Source organism: Bubalus bubalis, chromosome 17 (assembly GCF_019923935.1).
Source record: "Bubalus bubalis isolate 160015118507 breed Murrah chromosome 17, NDDB_SH_1, whole genome shotgun sequence".
In the NCBI taxonomy this organism is placed as follows: domain Eukaryota; kingdom Metazoa; phylum Chordata; class Mammalia; order Artiodactyla; family Bovidae; genus Bubalus; species Bubalus bubalis.
In genome coordinates, this window is record NC_059173.1 from 493,764 (window position 1) to 515,438 (window position 21,675).

At 66.0% G+C, this 21,675-nt stretch overlaps 2 protein-coding genes across 7 annotated transcripts; one reads left to right on the plus strand and one right to left on the minus strand.

Moving 5' to 3' along the window:
* Positions 1-1,185: 1,185 nt before the first annotated feature.
* Positions 1,186-16,990, minus strand: SMPD4 (sphingomyelin phosphodiesterase 4). Of its 4 annotated transcripts, none has more exons than XM_044930593.1 (20): positions 16,837-16,990; positions 13,669-13,752; positions 12,891-12,977; positions 12,244-12,386; positions 12,077-12,152; positions 11,512-11,620; positions 11,363-11,415; positions 10,949-11,100; positions 9,534-9,666; positions 7,667-7,738; positions 5,970-6,158; positions 4,703-4,848; positions 4,319-4,409; positions 4,004-4,104; positions 3,613-3,776; positions 3,287-3,492; positions 2,889-3,122; positions 2,653-2,784; positions 2,448-2,576; positions 1,186-2,344 (listed from the first exon to the last, which is right to left on the minus strand). In XM_044930593.1, the coding sequence occupies exons 1-20, from the start codon at positions 16,909-16,911 to the stop codon at positions 2,015-2,017; spliced, it is 2,706 nt and encodes a 901-aa protein (XP_044786528.1). In that variant the 5' UTR covers positions 16,912-16,990; the 3' UTR covers positions 1,186-2,014. The 4 variants fall into 4 exon arrangements, with proteins under 4 accessions (XP_044786528.1, XP_025122961.1, XP_044786529.1 ...); XM_025267176.2 differs by having other exon boundaries at positions 6,072-6,158; positions 16,837-16,989; XM_044930594.1 differs by lacking the exon at positions 16,837-16,990 and adding an exon at positions 15,976-16,533.
* Positions 16,991-17,073: 83 nt separating this feature from the next.
* MZT2B (mitotic spindle organizing protein 2B) lies at positions 17,074-21,330 on the plus strand. 3 transcript variants are annotated; one of them, XM_025267192.2, is made up of 4 exons: positions 17,087-17,542; positions 17,627-17,775; positions 18,583-18,762; positions 21,116-21,330. In XM_025267192.2, exons 1-4 carry the CDS (start codon positions 17,373-17,375, stop codon positions 21,271-21,273), a joined length of 657 nt encoding a protein of 218 aa, XP_025122977.1. In that variant the 5' UTR covers positions 17,087-17,372; the 3' UTR covers positions 21,274-21,330. The 3 variants fall into 3 exon arrangements, with proteins under 3 accessions (XP_006065623.1, XP_025122977.1, XP_006065624.1); XM_006065561.3 differs by having other exon boundaries at positions 17,074-17,542; positions 18,583-21,126; XM_006065562.3 differs by lacking the exon at positions 18,583-18,762 and having other exon boundaries at positions 17,106-17,542.
* The last annotated feature ends 345 nt before the right edge of the window (positions 21,331-21,675 follow it).

The window sequence follows — 21,675 nt, forward strand, 5'->3', positions numbered from 1 at the left end:
GTAAGGCTTTTACAGGGTGCCGTGCAAGGGATGGGGAGCCTCAGGCCCACTGCGGCATGGCCGCAGTTAGCGTTCTCTTCAGTGATTTCTTTGTGCTGGGTCTTCACTGCGTCATGGGCTCTTCTCTGGTAGTTGGGAGCAGGCTTCTCGTGCTGCGGAGCTCAGGCTCCAGGGAGCTCAGGCCTAGCAGTCGTAGCGCACGGGTTTAGCTGCTCTGCGGCGCGTGCGATCTTCCCAGATCAGGGATGGAACCCGTGACTCCCGAAGCGGCAGGCGGGTTCTTCAGCACTGCGCCGCCAGGGAAGCCTAAGTGAGTGGCCTTTGAAGGGGAAGTGGAGGGGCGGGGCTCCCCCCCTTAGGGCCGGTGCCCCCGGGTCTGGGGCTGTAGCCTGCCCAGGCGGGCTGCCCTGGAAGACGACTCAGGATGCCTGTCAGGAAGCTGTGCCTCCAGGTGCCCGGCGGCCGCTCCTCCCTGATGGGGAGGCCGTGGTTGAGCAGGAGCAGGGCCGGGCGGCGTCAGGGCTCAACTGTAAACCGCCCCGGCACTCGGCTTCCACCTTGGCCTCTTCAGAACCGGGGCCCCTGCTCACCTCCCCGCGCCTCCCCGGCCTGGACGGCAGGCTTTCTCCCCTGGGACCTCAGTCTCCTGGGCTCCACTCCTTCCTGTCCTATTTCCACTCTGTAGCCAGCGCCCCCACACCACCTCAGGGTTCGTGTGACAGCGGGGTCCCCAACGCCCCATCCGCCGGGCCCCGGGGCGAAGCTGCCAAGCACTGTGGGCCCTGGCTGCCCTCTGCACCCCAACCTCCAGGCCTGAGCATCAGTGGCACCCGGCCCTTCAGCCTCAGCGTCCGCTTTGACTTCTGAATCCTGCTCCATGAAGACCCCCCAGGTCCTGGCACAGCTGCGGGTACCACAGTGGGTGGCTGTTCCATAGTTAATGGTGTGTGGGCAAAGGGGGGCGTGGGGGCAAGCAGAGCCCCGGAGAGATAGGGGTCCCCACCCCGGCAGGTGGGCCCACATCCATCAGAGGAAGCCTCGCCAGAGTGTCGTCAGGAACCGGTGCGGTGGACGTGGGACCCCAGACATCATCTCAGAGGCTGGTCACAGAGCTGGTGTCCACAGGGACCTGTGGAAACTCGAACTTCCTGTGTCCACAGAAGTTGACTGATGGCACCATGGGACTCAAGACCAAGAGCAGGTTTATTCAGATCCAGGGTCAGTTACAAGTTTGGTTTTTGGTCACAGGCCCCAAAGGCCACTGTTCTGAGTTTACATTAAAACACAAAGCCCAACATTTACAGTTTGAAAACTTAAACAGACAGACACCAAAGGCTTTTAAAAATCTGAGTTGGCAAGTGCCCCCCAGCGCGTCATCTGCAGGACAAAGGGCGTGGGAGGCCGTGAAGGTCTGTGAACGTGCAGCCTCGTGCAGCTGGAACGTTTGAACGTTACCCAACACTGTCCAAGCACCTGCTCTGAGCAAAGACAGAAACGGTGCTTCCGACCGCCCCCGGCTGTGGACCAGGGCAGGCAGCCCGCCCGCCTGCAGGGACAAGGCCTGCACACGAGGCAGGCCTGGCCCGTGACCTGGGGGCGTCTGCGCGCCTCTCCTCAGATGCAGATGTGCAGCCCGGACTTGGCAGCAACATTAGCTTTAAAATCCTGAACCAGAGGAGAACCACGATCTAATTTTCTTAAGGCCTGATTCTTCTTGGGAGCCAGAGGCTAGTCTCCTGTTCTGGGGTCTCACTGGCCCCGCCTCCAGGGCCACGAAAGACACACTGCGGGCCCTCCGGGGAGGCCCGACTCCAGAGCTTCACACAGTGGAGAGAAAGGCACCTCCCTGCGGGGCCTCCGGCCGAGGCAGAGAGCCCACCGCACCACCCTCCCCTCAGGGAGGCCCAGGCCCTGGCCAGCAGGCTCTCATCCTGCCGCCGGCCAGGCCGCGGGAAACCAGCCGAAGCAGCACGGAGGTGACGGGCATGGGGTAAGGGGCGGCGGGCAGCCACACTCAGAGCTGGTGCAGCTTGCCGCGCTCGGTGAGCAGCGTCATGGCCACGGCGTAGAGGAGGTAGCCCAGCACGAGGAGCAGGGCGCAGAGCAGAGGCCCCACGCAGAAGAGTGAGGCCACCGAGAAGGCCAGCAGCAGCGACAGCAGCGTCCGGTAGCTGCCCAGGAAGCGCAGGCTGAGCCGCGGGCCCCGCGCGCGGTTGGCAGCGTGGCCCCGCCCCACGGGGCTCAGCAGACGCCGGCCTGACAGCCCGGGCTCCAAGAGGTGGTAGCGGCAGAAGCTGCCCAGGAAGTCAGCCCGCGAGCACAGCGCCGCCATCTGGCCTGCGAACTGGAGCGGACGGCAGGCTCAGTGGGCGAGGGGCGGGCGGGCGGGCCCCTGCCCACACTCACCCTGCGGTTGGGGGCTGGCGGGAGGCCCTCCCCACACTCACCCTGCGGTTAATGGCGGACGACAGCTGGAAAAGCGCGCGGACCAGGCTGGCGATCTCGTAGCTCCGGATGGGCTGCAGCTCCCAGTCGCCCTGGTACTCGATGTCGAAGCGCCGCAGCCCGCTGATGACCTGGGAACGGAGGGCGCTGAGCGCCCGGCCCCGCCCCACGCCCCGCCCGCACCCGGGAAAGGCCCCGCCCGCGCACCTGGTAGCGGCCCAGGGGCGTGAGGATGAGCCCGTCCTCGCCCACGATGCAGTCCGGCAGCTGCTTCTTCCCGTTCTCATCCTGCGTTGTCCCCAGGGCGAGCGTCAGCTGGGCGAGCTGGGCCTCGCTGAGCTGCGGGGCGGGACGGACAGAGGGTCTCGTTCGACGCCCGGGGAGCCACCCCCCACCCCGACTCGTCATCGCCCCTAGGGCGGGGGTGGGCGGGCGGCGCGTACCCGGAACGCCTGGCACAGGTACTCCAGCGCCTTCTCCAGGTACTCGTCCGTCTTGCGGACGCTGTCCTGCCCCATCTCGTCCAGGTCGTTGCCCGCGTAGGCGCCATTGGTGTCCGCGGGGTAGAAGCCCAGCCAGGACAGGAAGGGGCGGCCGGCCGCGCTCTCCCCGCACTGGTCTGAGAGGGACTTGGCCGTCTGCTTGGCCTGCGTGATGAGCTGCGCCAGGCGCAGGACCTGCGGGCGGGCGGGCAGGGATCAGCCGGCTCGGCCGCCTGCTGGCGCCCACACGGTGAGTGCTTCCGGCTAAAGCGCACCTTCCAGCAGACGCTGAGTCTGTCATCAGCAAAAACTAGACTCCCCCAGGCAGACGCGGAAGGGCGTGACCGCGGACCACTCACCAGCGCCCGGACCTCGGGCCCGAACATCGGCGTGTACTTGCAGTCCTGGCCCTCCAGGCTGTACACGTGGCTCTTCACCTTGAAGGAGGCGTCGGTGACCGCCGGCGGCCATGACGACAGGAAGCTGCCGGTGAAGGAGGGCGCCGTGAAGGGCCGGTGCTGCCGCTGAGGGACGCCGAGCTCGGGCTCCAAGAACAGCTGCTCGCCTGGAAGGCAGGACGCCAGCCTGGCTGTGGCCCCAGAAGCAGACGGTCCCCCCGGGAGCCCCAGGGCCGCCAGCAGTGGGCACGGCCCAGCGCTCCGGTGCCCTCTGGGTGGGGCCTCACCCCGCTGGATCATCTCAGCCAGGTTGGGCTGAGCAAAGACCTTGGCCACGCGGAACACCATGAGTGCGTTCTTGGGGCTGACGAGGTCCGTGCGCAGTGCGCGGTTCAGGAAGCCCAGGAAGAGCTTGGTGTAGACGAGCAGGTTCTCCTGCACAAAGGGAGCCCTGTGGTGGGGTGAGTGAGGGCTCCTCCAGGCTCCGTCTCCCGCACCTCAAGTGGGGTGACGGCAGGGGGCAGTGCAGAGGGCTGAGGGCGGGGTCCTCACGCAAGAGGCCCTTCCCTGGGCAGGGCGGGCGCGGGGCAGGGCTGAGGGGCTCTGCCTGAGTGCACCGGGCAGGGGTCGACGGGGGGGAGGGGACGGGAGGCCCCCGCAGCACCTGGGTGGGCTCACCATCTCTCCGACACGCTGCGGGCCTGGCAGTCGCTGCCCGGGGCCTGCCTCTCGGGCGCGTACCTCCAGGGCTGCAGGTAGCTCAGCCACATCTCCAGCACCTGGTGAGGCGGAGGGGCTGGCGCTGGGGGAGGGCAGGAAGGGGGCCCTGCGCTCCCATGACCCCGGCCCCTCAGAACAGACCACCTGGCGGGCCTTCCCCCCAGAGGTGAGGCTGGGAGCCCACCCACATGGGCAGCTGGGTTCAGGTCAGGGCTGGCAGAACGACCCCCTCCCTCTCCGCGCGCGGGACGCGGGCGCTGGGCCGGCGCTCACAGCTCTGAAGGACGCGTCCAGGGGCCAGTGGCCAAAGCAGTGCTGCAGGAACAGGTACAGCTTCTGCTGGACGAACCTCGGGACGGCGGCCCTGCGGGGGACGGGGCCGTCACCCCACAGAGCCCAGGCCACGGCCTCCCGCGTGCAGCCCCTTCCTCAGAGAACACCCCAGGGGCACAGCACAGGGGACCCACACGGCGCTGCTCTGCCAGCCCCCGCTGGCCGGAGCGTCAGGCCTCGGCTCGCCCCTGCCGGCGTGCGGGGTGGGGACGCAGAGCTGAGGCCGGGCTCTCCTGCCATGGGCCAGGGGAGCGAGACGGGTCTCCCTGCTGCCCCCACCTCCTTGCCAGGAGGGGTCAGAGGACTGCCCCTGCCCATACCCACCTCTTGAACTCCTCCAGGGGGCTGGCAGCGTGGGAGTGGGCGGAGGGAGAGGCCTGCTCAGGCCGCAGGCTGTTGGCGAACGCGTGCAGGTGCTTCAGCAGCAGCCGTACGACCAGCACGTGCTCCTCCGTGGGCATGAAGGACTCCTGGGGGCCGGGCGGGGGCGTCAGCCAACAGCCCGCAGGTGTGCCGCCGACGCCCAGGTGGCTCCCTGCACTTGGATATCCAGCGCAGCCTGTGAACTGGGCTGCAGGTCCACAAGTGTGGGCGGGTCTGAGACCAAGCGGCTGCTCCCCCGCCCACCCCCAGCCACGGGCTCACCCACGGTGAGCAGCGCCGAGAGGGGCGCAGAAGACCCGGGCCCACAGGCCGCCCCGGCATGGAAACGGCCGCGCAGGCCCCAGCGACCCCCAGGGCGGTATCCCTTCTGCCTTGTCTATCTTTGGGTCTCTACGTGCTGGACCTGCAACATGCCGGACGGAAGGGGATGCCGTAACGGGAATGAAAAACACAGGGCCCCTCCGTGCCGAGCCTGCTCCGGGAGCCCCCGGGCTGGCCCCCCACACATCTCGACCCCCAGCATTTCTGGGCCCATTCCCGCCCTCGGCCGGCACCCACACCGCAGCCTGCGGGCCACCTCCTTGCTGCTCTGTCAGGCACACGGCCTTCTTCAGCACCTCCTGGCCTGAGGCAGTGCCCGCGGGAGCTTGTGGCTGTTGCCCACGCCCTCTGTCTTCAAGACACCCACGGGCTGGCCCCCCACTGCGGATGACCCCACTGCTGCCCGGGAAGGCCTCCCCCGCCCACGGCAGCCCTTCTGGAACCCTCTCTCCCTCCTCTGTGCAGGAGCCAGGCAGGAATGGAGAGTGACATCTCATCCATGCTCAAATTCAACTTCAGGGCTGCAAGGCCCCACTGAGGGCAACGTGGACAGAGCCCCGACAGTGAGCGAGGCCCACACTCCCTGGAGGTCACGCTGGGGAGCAGCGAACCTCGGGAGCCCGCTGGCCCCACCCCCATCCCACTGCCTGTACTCCGACCCTGGCACTCCTGCCTGAGCAGATCGCAGACTCCACAAAGTCGCCACCCACGAGCCCCGAGGCCTCCTGTCCTCGGTCAGCCCCGGTGCCAGGCCTGTGCTCCTAAGGCCACACGGCTCTCCCCCACAAATCGGGGCTGAGCACACAGCACCACAACCCTTGAGGGCTGGACGCCTGGGCTGGCCTGGAGCTTGGCCAGGCAGCGCCGGTGACCCCAGCCCAGCCACCTGGCTGCAACCCCGAACCCCAGCGGGAGGGTCTGGCTCTGCTCGGAAGGGGCCTCTGCGTCGCCGCGGGGGGTGGAGGGACAGGACGCGCGCGGCCAGTACTTGGTGGGCGTGGAGGGCCTGGAGGCTGGGGTGGGCGGGGCTGTGGAGGGCGCGGCAGACGCTGAGCCGGTAGTGCAGGACCTCCAGCTGGGCGCGGAGAAGCCGGCGGCGGGCAGGGAGAGAGAGAGACAGTGAGAAGGCGCCCCGCAGCCATGACCGTCAACAGCAAGAGCACCCGGCAGGGAGAGCCCGCACCACGCAGCAGGCCCCGCGGCCTTGGGCCAGGCACCAGGCACTGCTCAGCCGGCGGCGGCAGAGGAGGCCTGAGGGTCCCTGGGGCTCCGCGGTCCACCCGCTCCCCGCGCCGCGGCAGCTCGTGTGTCTGTGGCCCAGGGAGCCCGGGCCCCTCCCCAGACACGCCGCTGTCACTGGGGCCCACAGGCCCACGCCTGAAACGTAAACGTGAGAAGCCGATTCTAGGCCGAGGCCTCTCCGCCCAGAAGAGAAGAATCAACAATTTACTGGACTTCCTGGGCTATTCCGAAAGGAGGTTCGTCAGCGTGTCATGTGATCAATCCCCAGTCAATCCCCAGGAGCTGCGACACGAGGGGAGCCCCAGCCTGGACGCCGTCCACACGGGCTGGACCCCGGGGGCTCGAGGCGGCACACCGCCCACTGGGCCCGTCCTGCACTCCCACCTGGACACCAGCCCCGACCCGCCAGGCCCGCGGACACACAGCCTCCCATCAGGCCCGCGGCCGAGCCCACACCCACCCAGAGGCCTGGATCCGAGGGAGGGGCAGCGAGGCTGGCCCACTGTCTGCCCCCTGCCCCGGACCCCTGCCTACCCGCGCGGCAGCCAGAGCCGCCCCCGCACACGGCCTGCCCGCAGGGGCCCCCCCTCGGCCGCCATGCTTCACCCAGGGGACATGCCAGACACCAGGAGACGACCCAGCCATGCTCTCAGCACGGAGCTGGGAAGCCTGCGGATGCCGCGGGCCCACAGCCTGCAGGAGCTCCATAACAGCGACCCGGGGCCCCTGCAGCCGGCTTTCCACACAACCTGCCTCCCCACACGTTATTTTCCTGCCCCAATAGATGGCAGAGAGCAGAAGGTTTCTGGGCAACTGGCCAGGCCTTCCCACTGCCCCAGCCCTAGTCCCCGGGAGGAGGGCTAGGCCCCCAGGTGACCGGCGGCCCGGAGCCGCAGCTGAAGACTGGGGTGGGCAGGCTCACGGGCTCCTGGGCCAGGTGCGCAGCATCGGGCAGAAGCGGGCGGGGCGGGCGCTGGATGGGAGGCCCAGGGTGGAGCCCGCCCCGCTCGGCGCTCTCACCCCTGGGGCGCCCTGTAGAGCAAACCCCCAGGACGGCAGAGGCCGCGGGGCTGGGGGCCCCGAAGCAGCCCGGAGGACCGCGTCTGCAGCAAGGGCGGGCCCTGCAGCCCGCCTGCCGCAGCAGAGCCCGAGCCCGCCCCGCCCGGGGGCTGCAGGCCTCTGCACACACAGGCGGCCCGACAAGGGAGGGGGCCGCCCGGGGAGGGCAGGGTGCAAGCCCGGCACACCGCACAAGCCGCCCGCCACCCAGCGCCCGGGGAGGCGAGCCCACAACCCGCTCTGAGGCTGGAGAGCAGCGCAAGCAGCGGCGGCAGCACGTACCTTGGCGTGAGGGGACTGCATCTTCTGGTACATCTCCAGAGAGTAATGGTGCAGCCACATCTCCACAAACACCTGCAAGAGAGCACGGGCAGGTCACCAGGTCCCCGGCGGGGGAACCAACAAGCTTTCCACCAAGGCTGCTGGGAAAGCGGGACCCTGCTGCAGGACACAGTCAGACCCTCACTCAGCACCATAAATGAGAAACGACTCAGAGGGGATCAAAGGCCTAAAACAGGAGGTAGAACCGCACAACTCAGCGTCTCTCAACGCTGGACGTGACGATGACCTCCTACACGTGACTCCAACAGCTCAGGCAACGAAGGGGAAACCGGGCTGCGCTGAAATTAAAAGCTTTTCTGGGACTTCCTTGGGGCCCCGCGGCTAAGAATCCGCCTGCCAATGCGAGGAACACAGGCTCAATCCCTGGCCCGGGAGCACCCCACGTACCGCGGGGCACCTGAGCCACACGTGCTGAGCCCACGCGCCGAAAGCTGGCTCCCCCACGAGAGAACCCACAGCCAGATGGCGGCCCTGCGGCCAGCAATGAGGGCCCGGCACGGCCAAGCGAGGGTAACTTCAGTAAGCGTTAGTTTAAAAAACTATCTTTGGTGCATCAGAAGATATGACGCGTAGAGTAAAACAGCAACTCACAGAACGGGGAAAAGGCTGGCCAACCAGGTCTCCGACGATGCTTAACACGCAGCTTATACAGAGACCGCTGGGAAGCCAGTAACAACAAAAGCGCCAACTCAAAACCCGGCAAAGGACTCGAGCAGACACTCCTCCAAGACACACACGTGGCCAACGAGGACGAGAAAGGCAAACAGGCCGCTCACCACGACTAGGACACCGCAGTCAAGAACCAGAGCACACGAGCGTCCTGAGGACGTAGAGCAACTGGAGCCCGTGCGCCCCGCCGGGGGCGAGGAGAAACGGCTCAGCCACCGGGGAAAACAGCACGGCAGGCCTCAAAAGCCCCGCAGAGGGCAAGGCTCAGCAGGACAGTCACAGCAGCTAAGACCGAAGGCAGCCCACGTGTCCGTCAAAGGGACAGACACACGACACATGGCCGCGCGCAGGTCTGCACTCGGCTGCAGACGAAGGGCACGCAGCCACCACGCAGACAAGCCTGCGGCCCCTGCCAAGGGGAGTGAGGGCAGCGAGCCAGAGGCGCTGCGGACGCCCCAACAGAGGTACCGGCGAGGGGTCTGTCACGGGACCAAGCGGGACATGGGTGAGGGGCTGGCGGGATGCGGAGGGACTGCTGTCTGATGACAGACGCTGGGTCTCACGGATGGAAGGTTCTGGAAACTCGTTACGACACTGCGAACACCCTAACGCTACGTGACCATCGCCTTAAAACGTTTCAGACTTACGTTCTACGTTACGCATATTTTACCCCGCTTCCAAAAAACCCCAGAACCCCATCGTGGCCACACTCCAGGTTCTGAACAAGCCGGCTGTGGCGACGCCCGCAGCCCCGGAGTCCAGCCGCGGAGCCAGCGGGCTCTCTGGGGCCAGCTCAGGGCACAGGCGCGGGGCTGCCTGCCACCCACACGGGGGCCCTGCAGGGAGGGACGGGCCTGCTGACCAAGGGGAGGCCCTGTGCCTCAGTGCCCGAGACACGCTGGTGGCCAGAGAGGACAAGCCCGGCCATGGAAACGGAGGCTGGAGAGCCATCGTGTCACCAGGAGAGGAGATTAAAGCTCCACGGACGGGGCAGGGGCAACGCTGCCAGGGACACAGACAACAGCGGGCAGACGCCTTCCCTGCTGTAACACCCCCCTCGCCAGGCGCAGCCTCGGCCCTGCCCGCGGAGTGGGCGGCGCCCGGCACCAGACCGGCTCCCGCAGACGGCCACGCTCACCTGGAGCAGCGTCTCCGACCGCCAGATCTCGTGGGAGGCGGGGTCCGCGTTCACCGACGTCTGGTGGGAGACATGCCGCTTCAGGAGGCTGGTGTGGTGCAAGCCGTAGGATGCGAAGGGCACGGCCGGCGTCCTGGGAGCAGACACAGAGTGCGTTGGGGGCAGGGGATGGGCCACCCAGGGGTGGGAGCAGGCCCAGCCGAGCTGCCTTGCGTGAACACAGGGGAGGAGGCTGCCTTCAGGGCTGCCCCGAGGAGCGAGGCGTGAAGACCTGAGGAGCATCAGCTGGCACTGCCCGTCCACAACGGGCCCAGCCGAGGACCACAAGGGATGCAGACGCCGCCCACTAGGTCCCCCAGGTCCATTACCTGAGACCCAGGCACTTATTCACCTTCCCTGGAGGAGGGCCACGTCATCCCTCAGCCCAGCCAGCGTCTGACCACGCGGGACACATGAGGAACCAGGGCAAGGGTGCGGCGCACACCCCGCCATCAGGGTTGGGACCCTCTGGACGATGGGGAGACAGCCGCGAATGGAGGCAGGGGGGGCTGGTGAAGCCCGAGGGGGCTGTGGGGCCGGGCTGGCGGGCCCTGCTCTGCAGGAAGGCCGAGGAGACCACGGCTTTCGGAAAACACTCAAGAGTTACGGCGTGACAGCCACGTGTCTTGTAACTTGTTCAAACAGCTCAGGAAAACACACACAGATTCGCAGAATAAAACAACTTGGAAATCATGCAGGTGAGGGCCTATGAAAGTTCCGTTACATGTAACAACTTGTAATGCCTGAAATTATACCTTAGAAGAAGCAAGCCAAATCCGGCCCAGAAGTCCACCTGGCAGCTGAAGCCTGTCTGGGGTTGTGAATGCCCCCCCAAACCCCTGCTCCACGCCCCCTACTCGTCCTGTCCCATCCTCGGGGACCCTACTGCTCGAGTGCGGGGTGACCCAGTACGTGCCAGCAGATGGGGGTGGTGGGGGGACTCCGCGGGAGAGAGCCTGCAGCCCGAGGCCCAGGGCGGGGAACTGTGGGCCCTGCACCGGCGTCTCTGCCCCAGCATCCAGCTCAGCAGAGGCCGCAGCCCAGCACCGCCCCGCCCCGCCCTCCACGGCCAGGACCGTTGGCTGTCCCTAGGTGGGAGCCCCTCGCCAGCTGGTCTCCGACTGGCCTGGACTCGGGTGCCCCATGGGGAGAGGGCGGCCACAGGCGGAACACGGCCCGGGCCCATTACTGAGGCCAAAGAACCTGCCGCTTCAGGGAAGCCCGGGCCAGGGCGGCCGGGCCGTGGAGCCTTAGGCCACGAGAACGCGGACAAGGCTGAGCACTCTGCACACAGGGCAGCACCACCATCCCGAGGGCGACGCTCCGCCAGGAGGAAGGTGCCCACGGGCACCTCGGGCACTAGCCAGGAGCCTCACCTGGGAGCCGGTGAGGGGCTGGGCCCCCCCGGGCTGGAGGAGAGTGGGGGCACCACGCTGCCTTCTGTGGGCAGGAACCACGCCAGGTACCTATCCACCAGGATGAAGTAGGCGCAGTCGGAGGTGCGGACGTGGAGAGCTCCGGGGGGTGGCTGCAAGCAGAGCCCCGTGAGCGCGGCCACGGACCCCGCCCCCAGGGGCTGCCCCTGCCCGGAAGGCACCCCCTTCAGGAAACCCCCCAGGCCAGCACTCGGGGCGCCCGCCCGCCCCAGCCCATCACCCTCGCTGGGGGAGGGCGAGCTGAAGGGTGAAGGCTGTGGGCTCAGGGGGCATGGGAGGCGGCTGGCCCAGCCTACCTGGACAGGGGCCCTGGGCACCCCCGCCCCACCCCCAGGGGGCTTCAGCCCTCCTTACCTTCTGAGCGATCAGGCTCAAAGCAAAGAAGAACATGTAGTACTCGAAGGGATCTGTGGGCCACGTCAGGGGGCAAACGGCAGGGCAGCCCCCTCCCCGCCCTGTGCCGGCTCCCCCACCCACCGCCTCCCACGGCCGACGAAGGATACTGAGGGCCAGGTACAGGCCAAGGCCCCCGCTGGGGGGCAGCTGCAGCTTGTTGTGGTACAGGGGACTGTCAGGAAGCACGCGCTCCTGGATGGACGCTTTCACGGGCCCCTGCAGACACGGGTGGCCTGGGGAGGCTGCGGCGGAGCCCAGCCCTGACCCCGCCGGGGAACCTCGCTGTCCCCTGCCTGTCGCACGCTCTCCCCACGTCCCCACCAGGCCCGCCGCAGCAGGGCGCATCTCGGCCCAGCCAGGCATGCGATGGATCCCATCTGTTGTGCTTCTGAGCCTCGTGAGCAAGCCTGCCTTTAACTCGCCCCACAGAACTGCAGACTCAATAAAACAAAGCCTCTAGGCACGTGCCCTGGCACTCAGCTGGAGGCCACTGGGCCTTCCCACCGCAGGGTTCAGATCACCTCTGGGAAAAACGTTAACTGGTGAAGTTCCAACGTGAGATGCCTCCTGGGTCAGACACCAGGGTGCTCTGGCCACCGTCCCAACCCTTCAGGCCTGTCCACTGCCGGCACCATGGCCACGAGCCCACCTTCACCGCCACGGCTTACTTACAGGCAGGCAGGAGACAGGAAAGTCAAACTTGTAGTCTTCAGCCTGAAGTTTATACACCAGTTTCATCATTGGGCCTCTGAACACAAACGACAGAAATAGGAAAGTGAACGGCAAACCAGACGGGGCTCCCAGAGAACGTCTGGCCCCGCGCGGGCGAGACGACCTACCCAGGGTCCAGGAACTCCATGGCCACGCTGTGCTCCACGGGGCTGACGCGGCCCTGCAGGCAGCGCAGGTTCCACCCGGGCAGGACGCCATCCAGGCTGCCAAAGATGCTCTCGACCAGCCACGGGAAGACACCGTGCAGCTCCTGCAGAGGCGGGCGCTCAGAGCCGACCCTCCAGGAGGCCCCGCCCGCCTCCCTGCCAGGCCTGCGCCCGGGGCCCGCTCCCCGGTCCTCCAGGAGGCCCCGCCCGCCTCCCTGCCAGGCCTGCGCCCGGGGCCCGCTCCCCGGTCCGGGGCAGCCGTGGTGACGTGGCCGCTGCGTGTCTGGCTCTACCCTGCATGGCGGACCTCTGTGCTGTACGCAGCTCGGGCAGGCGCGGGGAGGGATGCCCGGCCTCCATCTGCCCCATGCTGGCAGCGCCGCCCGTGTGACAACCATAACCGCCTCCAGACACTGCCAACGGCCCCCGCAGGCCCGCAGCTGAGAAACCCCAATCTACGTGCTCTCATGCTTACACATCACAGATGTGAGTTGCACCCGGGGTCAGGCCTCTGCAGGAAACGCTCGGAGGTGGGAGGGGAGCTTGCGGACCCTCCTCTGGGAGCACATGGGACACAGCCCCATAAAAAACAGACAGCGGAGCCTTACCTTTGCTGGAAAGTCCTCGATGACTTTAACCAAGTCTTGGCAGCGCTGTGCAAAGGGCTTGTTCATAGAGTCGGCTTTCAGGCTGGCCTAGGAGACAGAGCCAACCAGAGCGCGGTGAGCGCCCTGCTGGAGTCAGACCAGAAGTCCAAGCGACAGGCAGGAGTCACACACGAAAGGCTCGCGTCATCCCGACCAGAAAAGAGAAGGCTCTGTGCGCATGGATGAAGGTCAGCAGGAAAGGCCAGGCTTCACCCAGGGAACGCAAGGCCCCGGCCATCTCCACACAAGGGTGGGGTCCACAGCGTCTCGGTCAGAGGCGAGACCCCGCTGCGCAGGCTGGAGCTGGATCTGCTGCCTTTCGGGGGGCGCCAGGAAGACCCTGCTCCCAGATCAACACCCACAGGAAAGCGCAGGCCTGGCGTCCCAGCAGAGCAGGGGCCTTCCGACTGTCACCAACAGCAAGGTCATCGGAACCCCTCACCTTCATGCAAAGATTTACGAGACGTGACGATGCAGGTGTCCATTCTTCGCCCTTGTCCCCCCCAGGCGGGGAAACCGGGGACAGACGTTTCTATGACCCGTCTTGTAAATGAGAAAACTGTCTCGGCGGCTGCATAAACCAGCGCCCGCCAGAAGGGGGCAGGCTCGCGCCTGAGGGTCCTAACGGAGTCCTCTGTTCTCCAGCACGTCGCCTCGAAAGCAGGCGCGGCTGAGTTCTCCAGTCCCTCTGCTACAGAACTCCTGTCCTGTGGGCCCTCGGCGGGCAGCGGACACTTACCAGCAGGAAGCTGGGCTGCTGCAGGTGGGGGAACGCCATGGCAGCCTGCCTCGCAGGGTCCGGAGCGGCCGTCGAAGGGGACCGCTGCAGGGACAGAGACAGAAGCTCAACGGCAAGGTTGCCGCAGCACTTCACGAAGCTCAGGCAAGGCCCACGCTCTGCAGGGTGCCGCGCACGCGCAGTCCACAGTGGCCGCTCCAGGGCCAGGACCGTGGGCGTGAGCCTGTGGTAAAGCAGGGCACCGGCCACGTGCCAGGCCTGGTTCTGGCGGCTCAGCATCCGTTCCTCATTTACTCCTCAGGGCCAGGCAGGCAGGATTCTAAGGCCAGCCCTGCCCGAGTCCCGTCTCTGGTTGTTCAAATGCTCTTTGAAAGGGGTTTTACAGACAGGTTAAAGTGTCAAGCGTGAGAACCGTAAGATTCAGAGTAGTCCTGGCTAACAGGCAGCAAGGAAATGGGGACCTTGGTTCCACCCTGCAAAAAGCCGGATCCGCCGGCAACCTGCATAACCCTGGAAGCAGGTTCTTCCTGCACCTGCAGAGGAGAGCAGAGCCGGCCAGCACCTTGAGGTCAGCCTTGAGACGCCCTCCGCTGAGCCAACTGGGCCCTGTGTCCTCAAACACAACCATGAGGTGCCAACAGATGCAGTTTTAAGCTGCAAAGCCTACTAAGCAAGAATAGAAGGCGCATCCTCACGATGACCTGTGGGAACGAGGTCAGTGCTGAGGGAAATGGAGGCACAGCCAGGACGCGCCTCCTCACTGCTCTCTAGAGAAAGGCTCTGTCCTCCCCGCACCCTCTGAGAAGGGAGCGGGGACGGGACAAGCACGCTTTGCCAGCAGAGCCTCTGAACGGCCACTAGAAAATCAGGGACAGCTCTCCAGACTCCCCCTCCCTGTGCCTGTGGGGCAGAACCCGAAAACACGCAGGCCGAGCAGTCACAGCCTCCGCACCCCTCGACGGCCCTCCTGGCACAGCTCTGCCCACGGCCACGCAACAACACTGCAGGGGCGCCTGGCAGGCAGGCCACGTGGGTGGAGGGGCCGGGAGGGCATCTCTGCCACTGGGCATCACGAACACCGCCCTGAGACCAAGGGTGCTGGACCCCCGCCCCTGGCCCTGTCTGTAGGAGAGCTGAAGTCTGCCCAGCCCCCCTGTGTCACAGAAGAGCCGGCACAAGCAGCTGCTGGTTAGGAAAGTCTGATGCACACTCCTGAGTTGTTCACAGACGCTACAACTGCCAGCAGAGGGGAAGAGCCAGCTGCACAGTGATCACACTACAGTCATGACACGAGGCGCTCCGTCCACAGCCAGCAGTTCCGAGAACCGGCCTCGAGACAATGGGACGGACGCTGCTGCTGCTAAGTCACTTCAGTCATGTCCGACTCCGCGCGACCCCATAGACGGCAGCCCACCAGGCTCCCCGTCCCTGGGATTCTCCAGGCAAGAACACTGGAGCGGGTTGCCATTTCCTTCTCCAATGCATGAGAGTGAAAAAGGAGAGTGAAGTCGCTCAGTCGTGCCTGACTCTGAGCGACCCCATGGACTGCAGCCCACCAGGCTCCTCCGTCCATGGGATTTTCCAGGCAAGAGTACTGGAGTGGGGTGCCATTGCCTTCTCTGGGACTGACGCTGCTGTTCATTATAACCTACGTCTCTGTGGGCATCAAAATAACTGTAGCTTGCTCTACCTGTATATGTAAACAGGCTAAAACTGTCAGCAAAAAGATGCTACAGACTCACGCCTGCATCTTGCACCCGAGGAACACGGTGCCCTAGGTCCACAGGAAGCGGTTTTGGAAGACAGGCTTCTGCCCCCAGCCCCACAGAAATGGAGCACTGGCCAGGGGATCTGTAAGCAGGCCCTTCACCCTTTCCTGTCTGCCCATTTCTGTCCTGCTCAGACCTTGTAGAAGTGAGGTGACGTGGTGGCATGCAACCTAACTCCTGGCTCAGGGTCTACTGAATGCCCACAAAACCCTGCCTAACTTGTTGATTCTTTTCCTAGATTAAAAAAGAGTAGGAATGAAAAAGAATGACCAGCTCTCTGCCCCCAGGTTCCCTCTGGCAATCCTGCAGATTAGCAGGCAAGACAACAGTTGAAAAACGACCAGGAGACCGCCAGCCTGCAAGAGATGGAAAGTGACGCAGAGCCTGACGTCCTGCCGCAACGATTCTGAGATTCTTTCCCCTTATCCCTTTAAAAACTGTCACTGCGGAGCATAATCTTCAGAATCGGCTCTGGGACACGAGTCTGGCTTCTCCAGCTTTCTGATTAAAACAACCTTTCTTTTCTCCTGACACTTGCCTTTGAAGTATCCGCTATCGAGCTGTGAGTAGTCAAATTTCGGTCCAGCACCACTGAGTCTGCTCAACTCCTAATTAAACTAAATATCGGCTTCAGTTTTAAGAATGACTTAAAACGCTCCAGTCCTGAACGAAGCGGTCCAGAGAACACCGTGCACTACTCAGAAAAGATCAAAGCGGCATAAAACCCTGCACTGCGGGTCGAGGGCAGAGCTCCCGAGATGACGAGGTGAAAGCTGCTCCTTCCCCGGAGAAAGCTGGAAGAGGGCGCGGCTGAGTGAGCCCGAGGCGCCCAACCGGGGAATTTCGGGGAGAGGGCAGAGTCCCGATTCTCCCGCCGCGCCGCCTGCTCTGGGCACCCAGCCTCCGCTTCAGCCCGCCACCTCCGCACCCGCTGCCGTCAGGAGCGCCTTCCGACCCGGCTTCGGGGTCCCTCCTGGAGCCGCAGCCCTGGCGGCGCCCATCTCGTCGGGGCCTTCCTCCGGCCGCGCAGCGAGCAAGACGCCCTGCCGTCTGCGGCTCGCCACTACCCGGCGACCCTCGGAAGCCGAGGCTCCGCACGGCCAGCACATCCGGGGCGGGGGCGGGGCCGGGGGCGGGCGTCAGGCCGAGACCCAACCCCGCCCCCACAGCGCTCGCCGGGGAGCCCCAGGCTGTCGGTCCCCCACCGCGCGCAGGAACGTTCACCGGGCACCCGCCAGGGCGAGGCTCGTGAGTGGCGCGGGAAGGCGGCGGGAGGGCGCGGCGCTCGACGCCCCGGTCCCATGCCCGGGGCTCGCTTGGGAACGGAGCCGACTTCCGCGGAAGTTTGGGGCGGCCGCCGGGACGCTGGTCCCGACCGCGCGCGACTCCCACCACTCACCTGAGGAACCCGCAGCGTTGCCCACTTCAGGGAAGGAAGCCGCCATTCGGCGACTAGGCGCCGAAATGTCGTCATCAAGCTGCGCGCGTCGCGTCCCCTTGGCGGACGCGGTGAAAAGCGCGTGCGCAAAGCCAAGCCCCGCCCCCAAACTCCGCCCCGCGGGTTTATGGGAAGCCCGCCTCGGAACGCGCGCGCGCGCGCAGCGGGGACCTGGCGGCAAGGGCCGCGCGTGCGCAAGAGAAGCGGCCTCGCGTTAAGGTTAGGGCCTAGAGGCGCGCCCCCTACCGGGCGGCCGGCGCGGAACAGCCGCGCGCCGGGCCTGGCGGGCATTTATTGGGCGATCGCGGGGCTCTGCGTGCGGGCTTCCTGCGGAGCGCGCGCGGGAGCCCAGTCGCTAAGGCGCGGGTGCTCCGCACTTCCGCCGCCGCCCGGACCCGAGCACCGGACGGCGGGGCCGCTGCGGGGAGCAGGGCCCGCGGCGGGCCGGTAGGGGGCGCGGCGGGGACCGGGCGGCGCGCACCTCCACGGTTCCTCAGATGGCGGCCGCGGGCGCGGGGCCGGGCCCCGGGCCAGGGGCGCCCCCGGGGCTGGAGGCGGCCCTGCAGAAGCTGGCCCTGCGGCGGAAGAAAGTGCTGAGCGCGGAGGACATGGAGCTGTTCGAGCTGGCGCAGGCTGCGGGCGGCGCCATGGACCCCGACGTGTTCAAGTGAGCGCCCGGGGGAGCCGGGGTCCTCCGGGGCTGCCGGCCGGGGCGAGGAGGGCTCACTGCCGCCGCGTGTGTTCTCGCCAGGATCCTGGTGGACCTGCTGAAGCTGAACGTGGCGCCCCTCGCCGTCTTCCAGATGCTCAAGTCCATGTGCGCTGGGCAGAGGGTGGCGAGCGACTCCCAGGATCCCACGGCCGCGCCCCTGCCCACGCCCAGCGTGCCTGAGACCCGAGGTCAGAGCCGGGCCAGGGCGGCGGGTGGGCATCTCCTGGCACTGGGCGCGTTTGGTCCCTAATGGCCAGACCTTTCTGTTGTTCTTGTCCCAGAATTCGGTGGGCACATCCGATGGCTGGCCCCTTGGGCTCCAATCCCCAGCTTGGACTTTGCCATCAACCACCCTGGAGCGTGCCCGTCCACATGGGGAGGGTGCAGGGTGGGAGGCCCAAAGCCGGCTAGACCTCACTGGGACTCTGCGACCCGTTTCTCCCCAGCTCTGCACTCAGGCCTTTTCCCCACGAAGCTGGGAACAGGCGGCTTTGGATCCTTCCTCCCTGCGGCTGTGGCCTGTACTGAAGTCCTCAGGGAGCAGGGCGGGCAACGGCTTTCCTGTGCTCACTTGTTGGCCCCCCACCCGGTCCAGGTCCTGCTCAGAGTCTGGACAGTGAAGCTTCCCTCTGTGGGCAGCTCCTGGCTGGTAGGGTGCAGAGGTCCTGGGGCGCTGCTCAGTCTGGAGGTCGTGGCTGGGATGAGCAGGGGCTGGTGACCAGGGTGTCACAGTGGAGCTCTAATCCACTTGGTGTGTCCCTTCTCCTCCATATTCCAGACACACTTGAGATGCAGCTGAATCTCCGGGCCAGCTCCTTGGCCAGAAACTTTCTGAGAAGGGGCTTTCGGGGCAGAGAGCAGCTGGGCCCCTGGTTGGGAGCACCAGGGCCCTGGGCGCCCGCGTCCCTGTCCTGAGGCCCCCTCCTGGGCGCTGCGGTGCAGGCCTCCCCACTGATGCTCCCCGTCTGCTCTCTTTGTCTCTCTCTGACCTCCAGAGGCCTCCTTTCTCTCTGCCCGGAGCCGTAGCCCCCCCGCGAGGCCCTCCTTTTCCTGCGCCCCGCAGCCTGCGGCCTCTCCGGTTCTGCTCCACGGCCCAGCTGCCGCGCACTCGCCTCTCTCTCCGGGGCCCCCCGGTTCCCTCCGGTTCTCTTGCTGCCTGTTCTCTCCTTTTGCAGGTTGCGTTTATTGGTTTATTTCTGGGGGTTGGTACTGTTTCCATGGAAACCACCATAGCCTCCAGAAAGAGCAGCTCTGTGCTGCAGGGGCACGTGCGGGGCTGTCAGCCCCCGAACTGGCTGTCTGGAGCATCAGCCCCCGGGGTCCCCCTTGCCTGGTTCCTGAGCTGGGGATGTGGCCACTCCAGCCCTCGCTCAGTGCCAAGAGCACAGCGGGGCAGCTGCGCTCTTCTCCAGCTGCACCTGGCCTGCCGGGCACATCCGCGCGGGGACCATTAGCCAGAGGTGTGGGTCGAGGGTTAAGGGGCACGTGTGCAGCCCGCGTTGCACATTGGGCGTTCAGTGGCTGGTCTGCAGCACCAGTCAAGCCCCTGCTGGGTGCTCCCCACGCCCCCGCCGCCCACTGGTCCTGGCTACCAGACCCCGCCAGCCTGCGCAGCAGGTGGTGGGGCTGCAGTGGTCTCCCCACCTCATCCCACAGCCTGTCACGGATACCTGGCCTCGGCAGCTGGCCGACTCCACAAGGGGCGCTCTCACCACCCAGGAGAAAGTTCTGGGCTTTTCTGGTTTTAGTTTCCACTCAGCGCTGCGGCAGAGCCCGTAGCGGGGGTTAGGGGCTCCCCAGCTTCAGGGACCCCCAAGTCACGATGCAATGGGCCGCTGTTTGGGGGGTTCACTTCATTAGGGGAGTGAGCCGGCAGTGACTCGTTCAGTGAGGATGACGTGGTTCACTGGCATTACCAATTCCACGGACACAAGCTTGAGCAAACCCCAACACAGCGAAGGACAGGGAGGCCTTGCGGGGTCCGTGGGGTCACGACCTAGTGACTGAGCAACGACAATAAACCGCTGTCTGTCTTGACCCTTAAGAGGGCCCTACAGGAACTGGGCTTTACCCTTGGCTCAGCCTCAATCCTCGTTTAAGTCCATTCCATCTGACCTAATGGCCACATCAGAGGAAGCTGAGCAGGCGTGACGAGCTCTGAGCTCCCAAACGTGCCTTGCTGGGTCCAGCGGACTCGAGGCCTGAGTGGGTCCCCCCACGAGCCCCAGGGCTGTGCGGCTCCTTTAGGTGCCAAGAACCACCCTGAGCTGGATGAAGGGCCCGCTTCCGTCCTGAGGTGGTTTTCCTGACACCTCTGATGACTTAAGGGTGGCATCAGTTTCTTATTTCCGGGTTTATCAGCCTCACTAGATTTAAAGGTGAACGTCACTTTGAGTCCTTTACTTTCCTCTCATCCTTGAGTATCTGGGGCCCTGGTCCTCCTCGGTGGGGGTCAGGAAGCGCACGTCTGCAGGCCCCGGAAGCAGAGCTGCAGAATGAGGCCCGCGCGGCGGCCCACCTGTCGCTCCGGGAGCTGCCCCTGCACCCACTTCAGTGGCGCTCAGGCCCCAGGGTGAAGCTGCAGGCTCCCAGACCCGACTTGGCCTGGCCCAGGCCAGGTGGGGGAGTGTGGCCTCTCCAACTGGGTGACCCTGTGGGGTGGGGGCCATGCACAAACAGGACCAGAAGGCTGGCGTCTGTACCAGGAAGAAGGGCGGTACATTGGCTCATTTTGGTGGCCCCTGGGCAGAGCTGGCCCCGTGTCACCCCACCACATGCTCCAGTCTGCTTCCACTCAGCGCTGGGTGACCATGCCTGCACCTTATTCGAATCGAGTTCACATGGGGAGACCAGCTATCAGGCTTCCAAGCTGGGGCCACTGCAAACGCCCCCCCAGCCCTGTGCCAGGTGGCTCAGACCTACTGCTGTTTGATGGAGAACTTCCAGAGACTCCGGGAAGGGTGGCCCTGTCTCTGCAGGCGTGCCGGTGTCAGGATCAGATCTGGTGCCGTCCATGGCGCAGGCCCCCGCTCCCCGCTGCAGGCTGCGGGGCTAGGAACCAGCATGGAGCCCGGGTTCCCGCAGGGGGCAGGCAGTCGCGGCCAGGGGAGAACCCGGGCTGAGGTGCGTCAGCAGGGCGGGCCGGGCCAGGCATGCCGGCCCCCCCGGGTCCTGTAAGCTGATGCCACTGCCAGAACCAGCGCAGCCCAGCCACAGCTGCAGACCTTGCCAGCCGATGGCTGGGGGGAAGTGGTTGGAGCCGCGCTCTGCAGCTGAGCGTGGCTGCCCTGTGGAGCCTCAGGGGAGTCCAGTCTCGGGGCCGGTGGTCCTGGATGTCTGTGGAACACAGAGGGGAGAGGGAGCCCACCAAGAGGAAGCACTTCCAGGACCAGGTCCAGAAGCTGGCCTGACGTGCTTCCTGCATCAGTGGCCTGCCGAGAGCCGGTTGCAGGGTCAACGCGCCGAGCTTGCCTGCGCTGCCCCCGGGCCTCTGCCTGGCTGCTGACGCCTGTGCTCTGCGTCCCTCAGGGAGAAACAAAGGCGGCGGTGCCCTGGGCGGAGGCCCGGCGCTGGCAGAACGCGGCGGCCGGGATGGACCCAGCCAGAGGATGCCCCGCCAGCCCAGCGCCTCCAGGCTGTCCAAGGGGGGCGGGCCAGGGAGGAGCCCCCCGAGGAGCGGCACCTGAGCACCTCCCGGGCAGGCGGCTCCCCGTTCCTATGGCTAATAAACCACTGAAACCCAAGGGTCCATTTCAGGCGTGTTCTGTCAGCCGAGTTCAGGCACAAGCGTTTAGATGTGGCTCTGGGTGCCGTCTTTGCCACCCGCCTCCTGGGGCTCTTTGGAGCCAGCAAGGAGCGCGCGTCTCGCGGGCCTCGCACACTGTCACCGAGGCCCTCCTCGGCAAGCAAGGGCAGCAGTGCTTTGAGCACAGGAGCGCGGTGAGCGACGGCTGCTAACCCTCCGTGCGTCATGCACACCAGAAAAGCAGGTAAGACCCTGCCTCCCGGGGTCCTGAGCAGCCACGTCACCCACAGGTCCAGACCCGGGTTTCCACACTCCACCTCTAGGCCCTTATGCCTTAGGCCAC

Bases quoted from the DNA above. Each gene is read 5' to 3' on its own strand.
- SMPD4 (XM_044930593.1), bottom strand. From the start codon at position 16,911: ATGACGACATTTCGGCGCCTAGTCGCCGAATGGCGGCTTCCTTCCCTG. The intron at 12,978-13,668 runs GTAAGTGTCCGC...TCTGTCTCCTAG, and splicing joins AGCAGCCCAGCTTCCTGCTG to GCCAGCCTGAAAGCCGACTC. The intron at 2,577-2,652 runs GTGCGCGGGCGG...CTCCGTTCCCAG, and splicing joins CGCCCCTGGGCCGCTACCAG to GTCATCAGCGGGCTGCGGCG.
- MZT2B (XM_006065561.3), top strand. From the start codon at position 17,373: ATGGCGGCCGCGGGCGCGGGGCCGGGCCCCGGGCCAGGGGCGCCCCCG. The intron at 17,543-17,626 runs GTGAGCGCCCGG...TGTTCTCGCCAG, and splicing joins ATGGACCCCGACGTGTTCAA to GATCCTGGTGGACCTGCTGA. The intron at 17,776-18,582 runs GTCAGAGCCGGG...TCTGACCTCCAG, and splicing joins CAGCGTGCCTGAGACCCGAG to AGGCCTCCTTTCTCTCTGCC.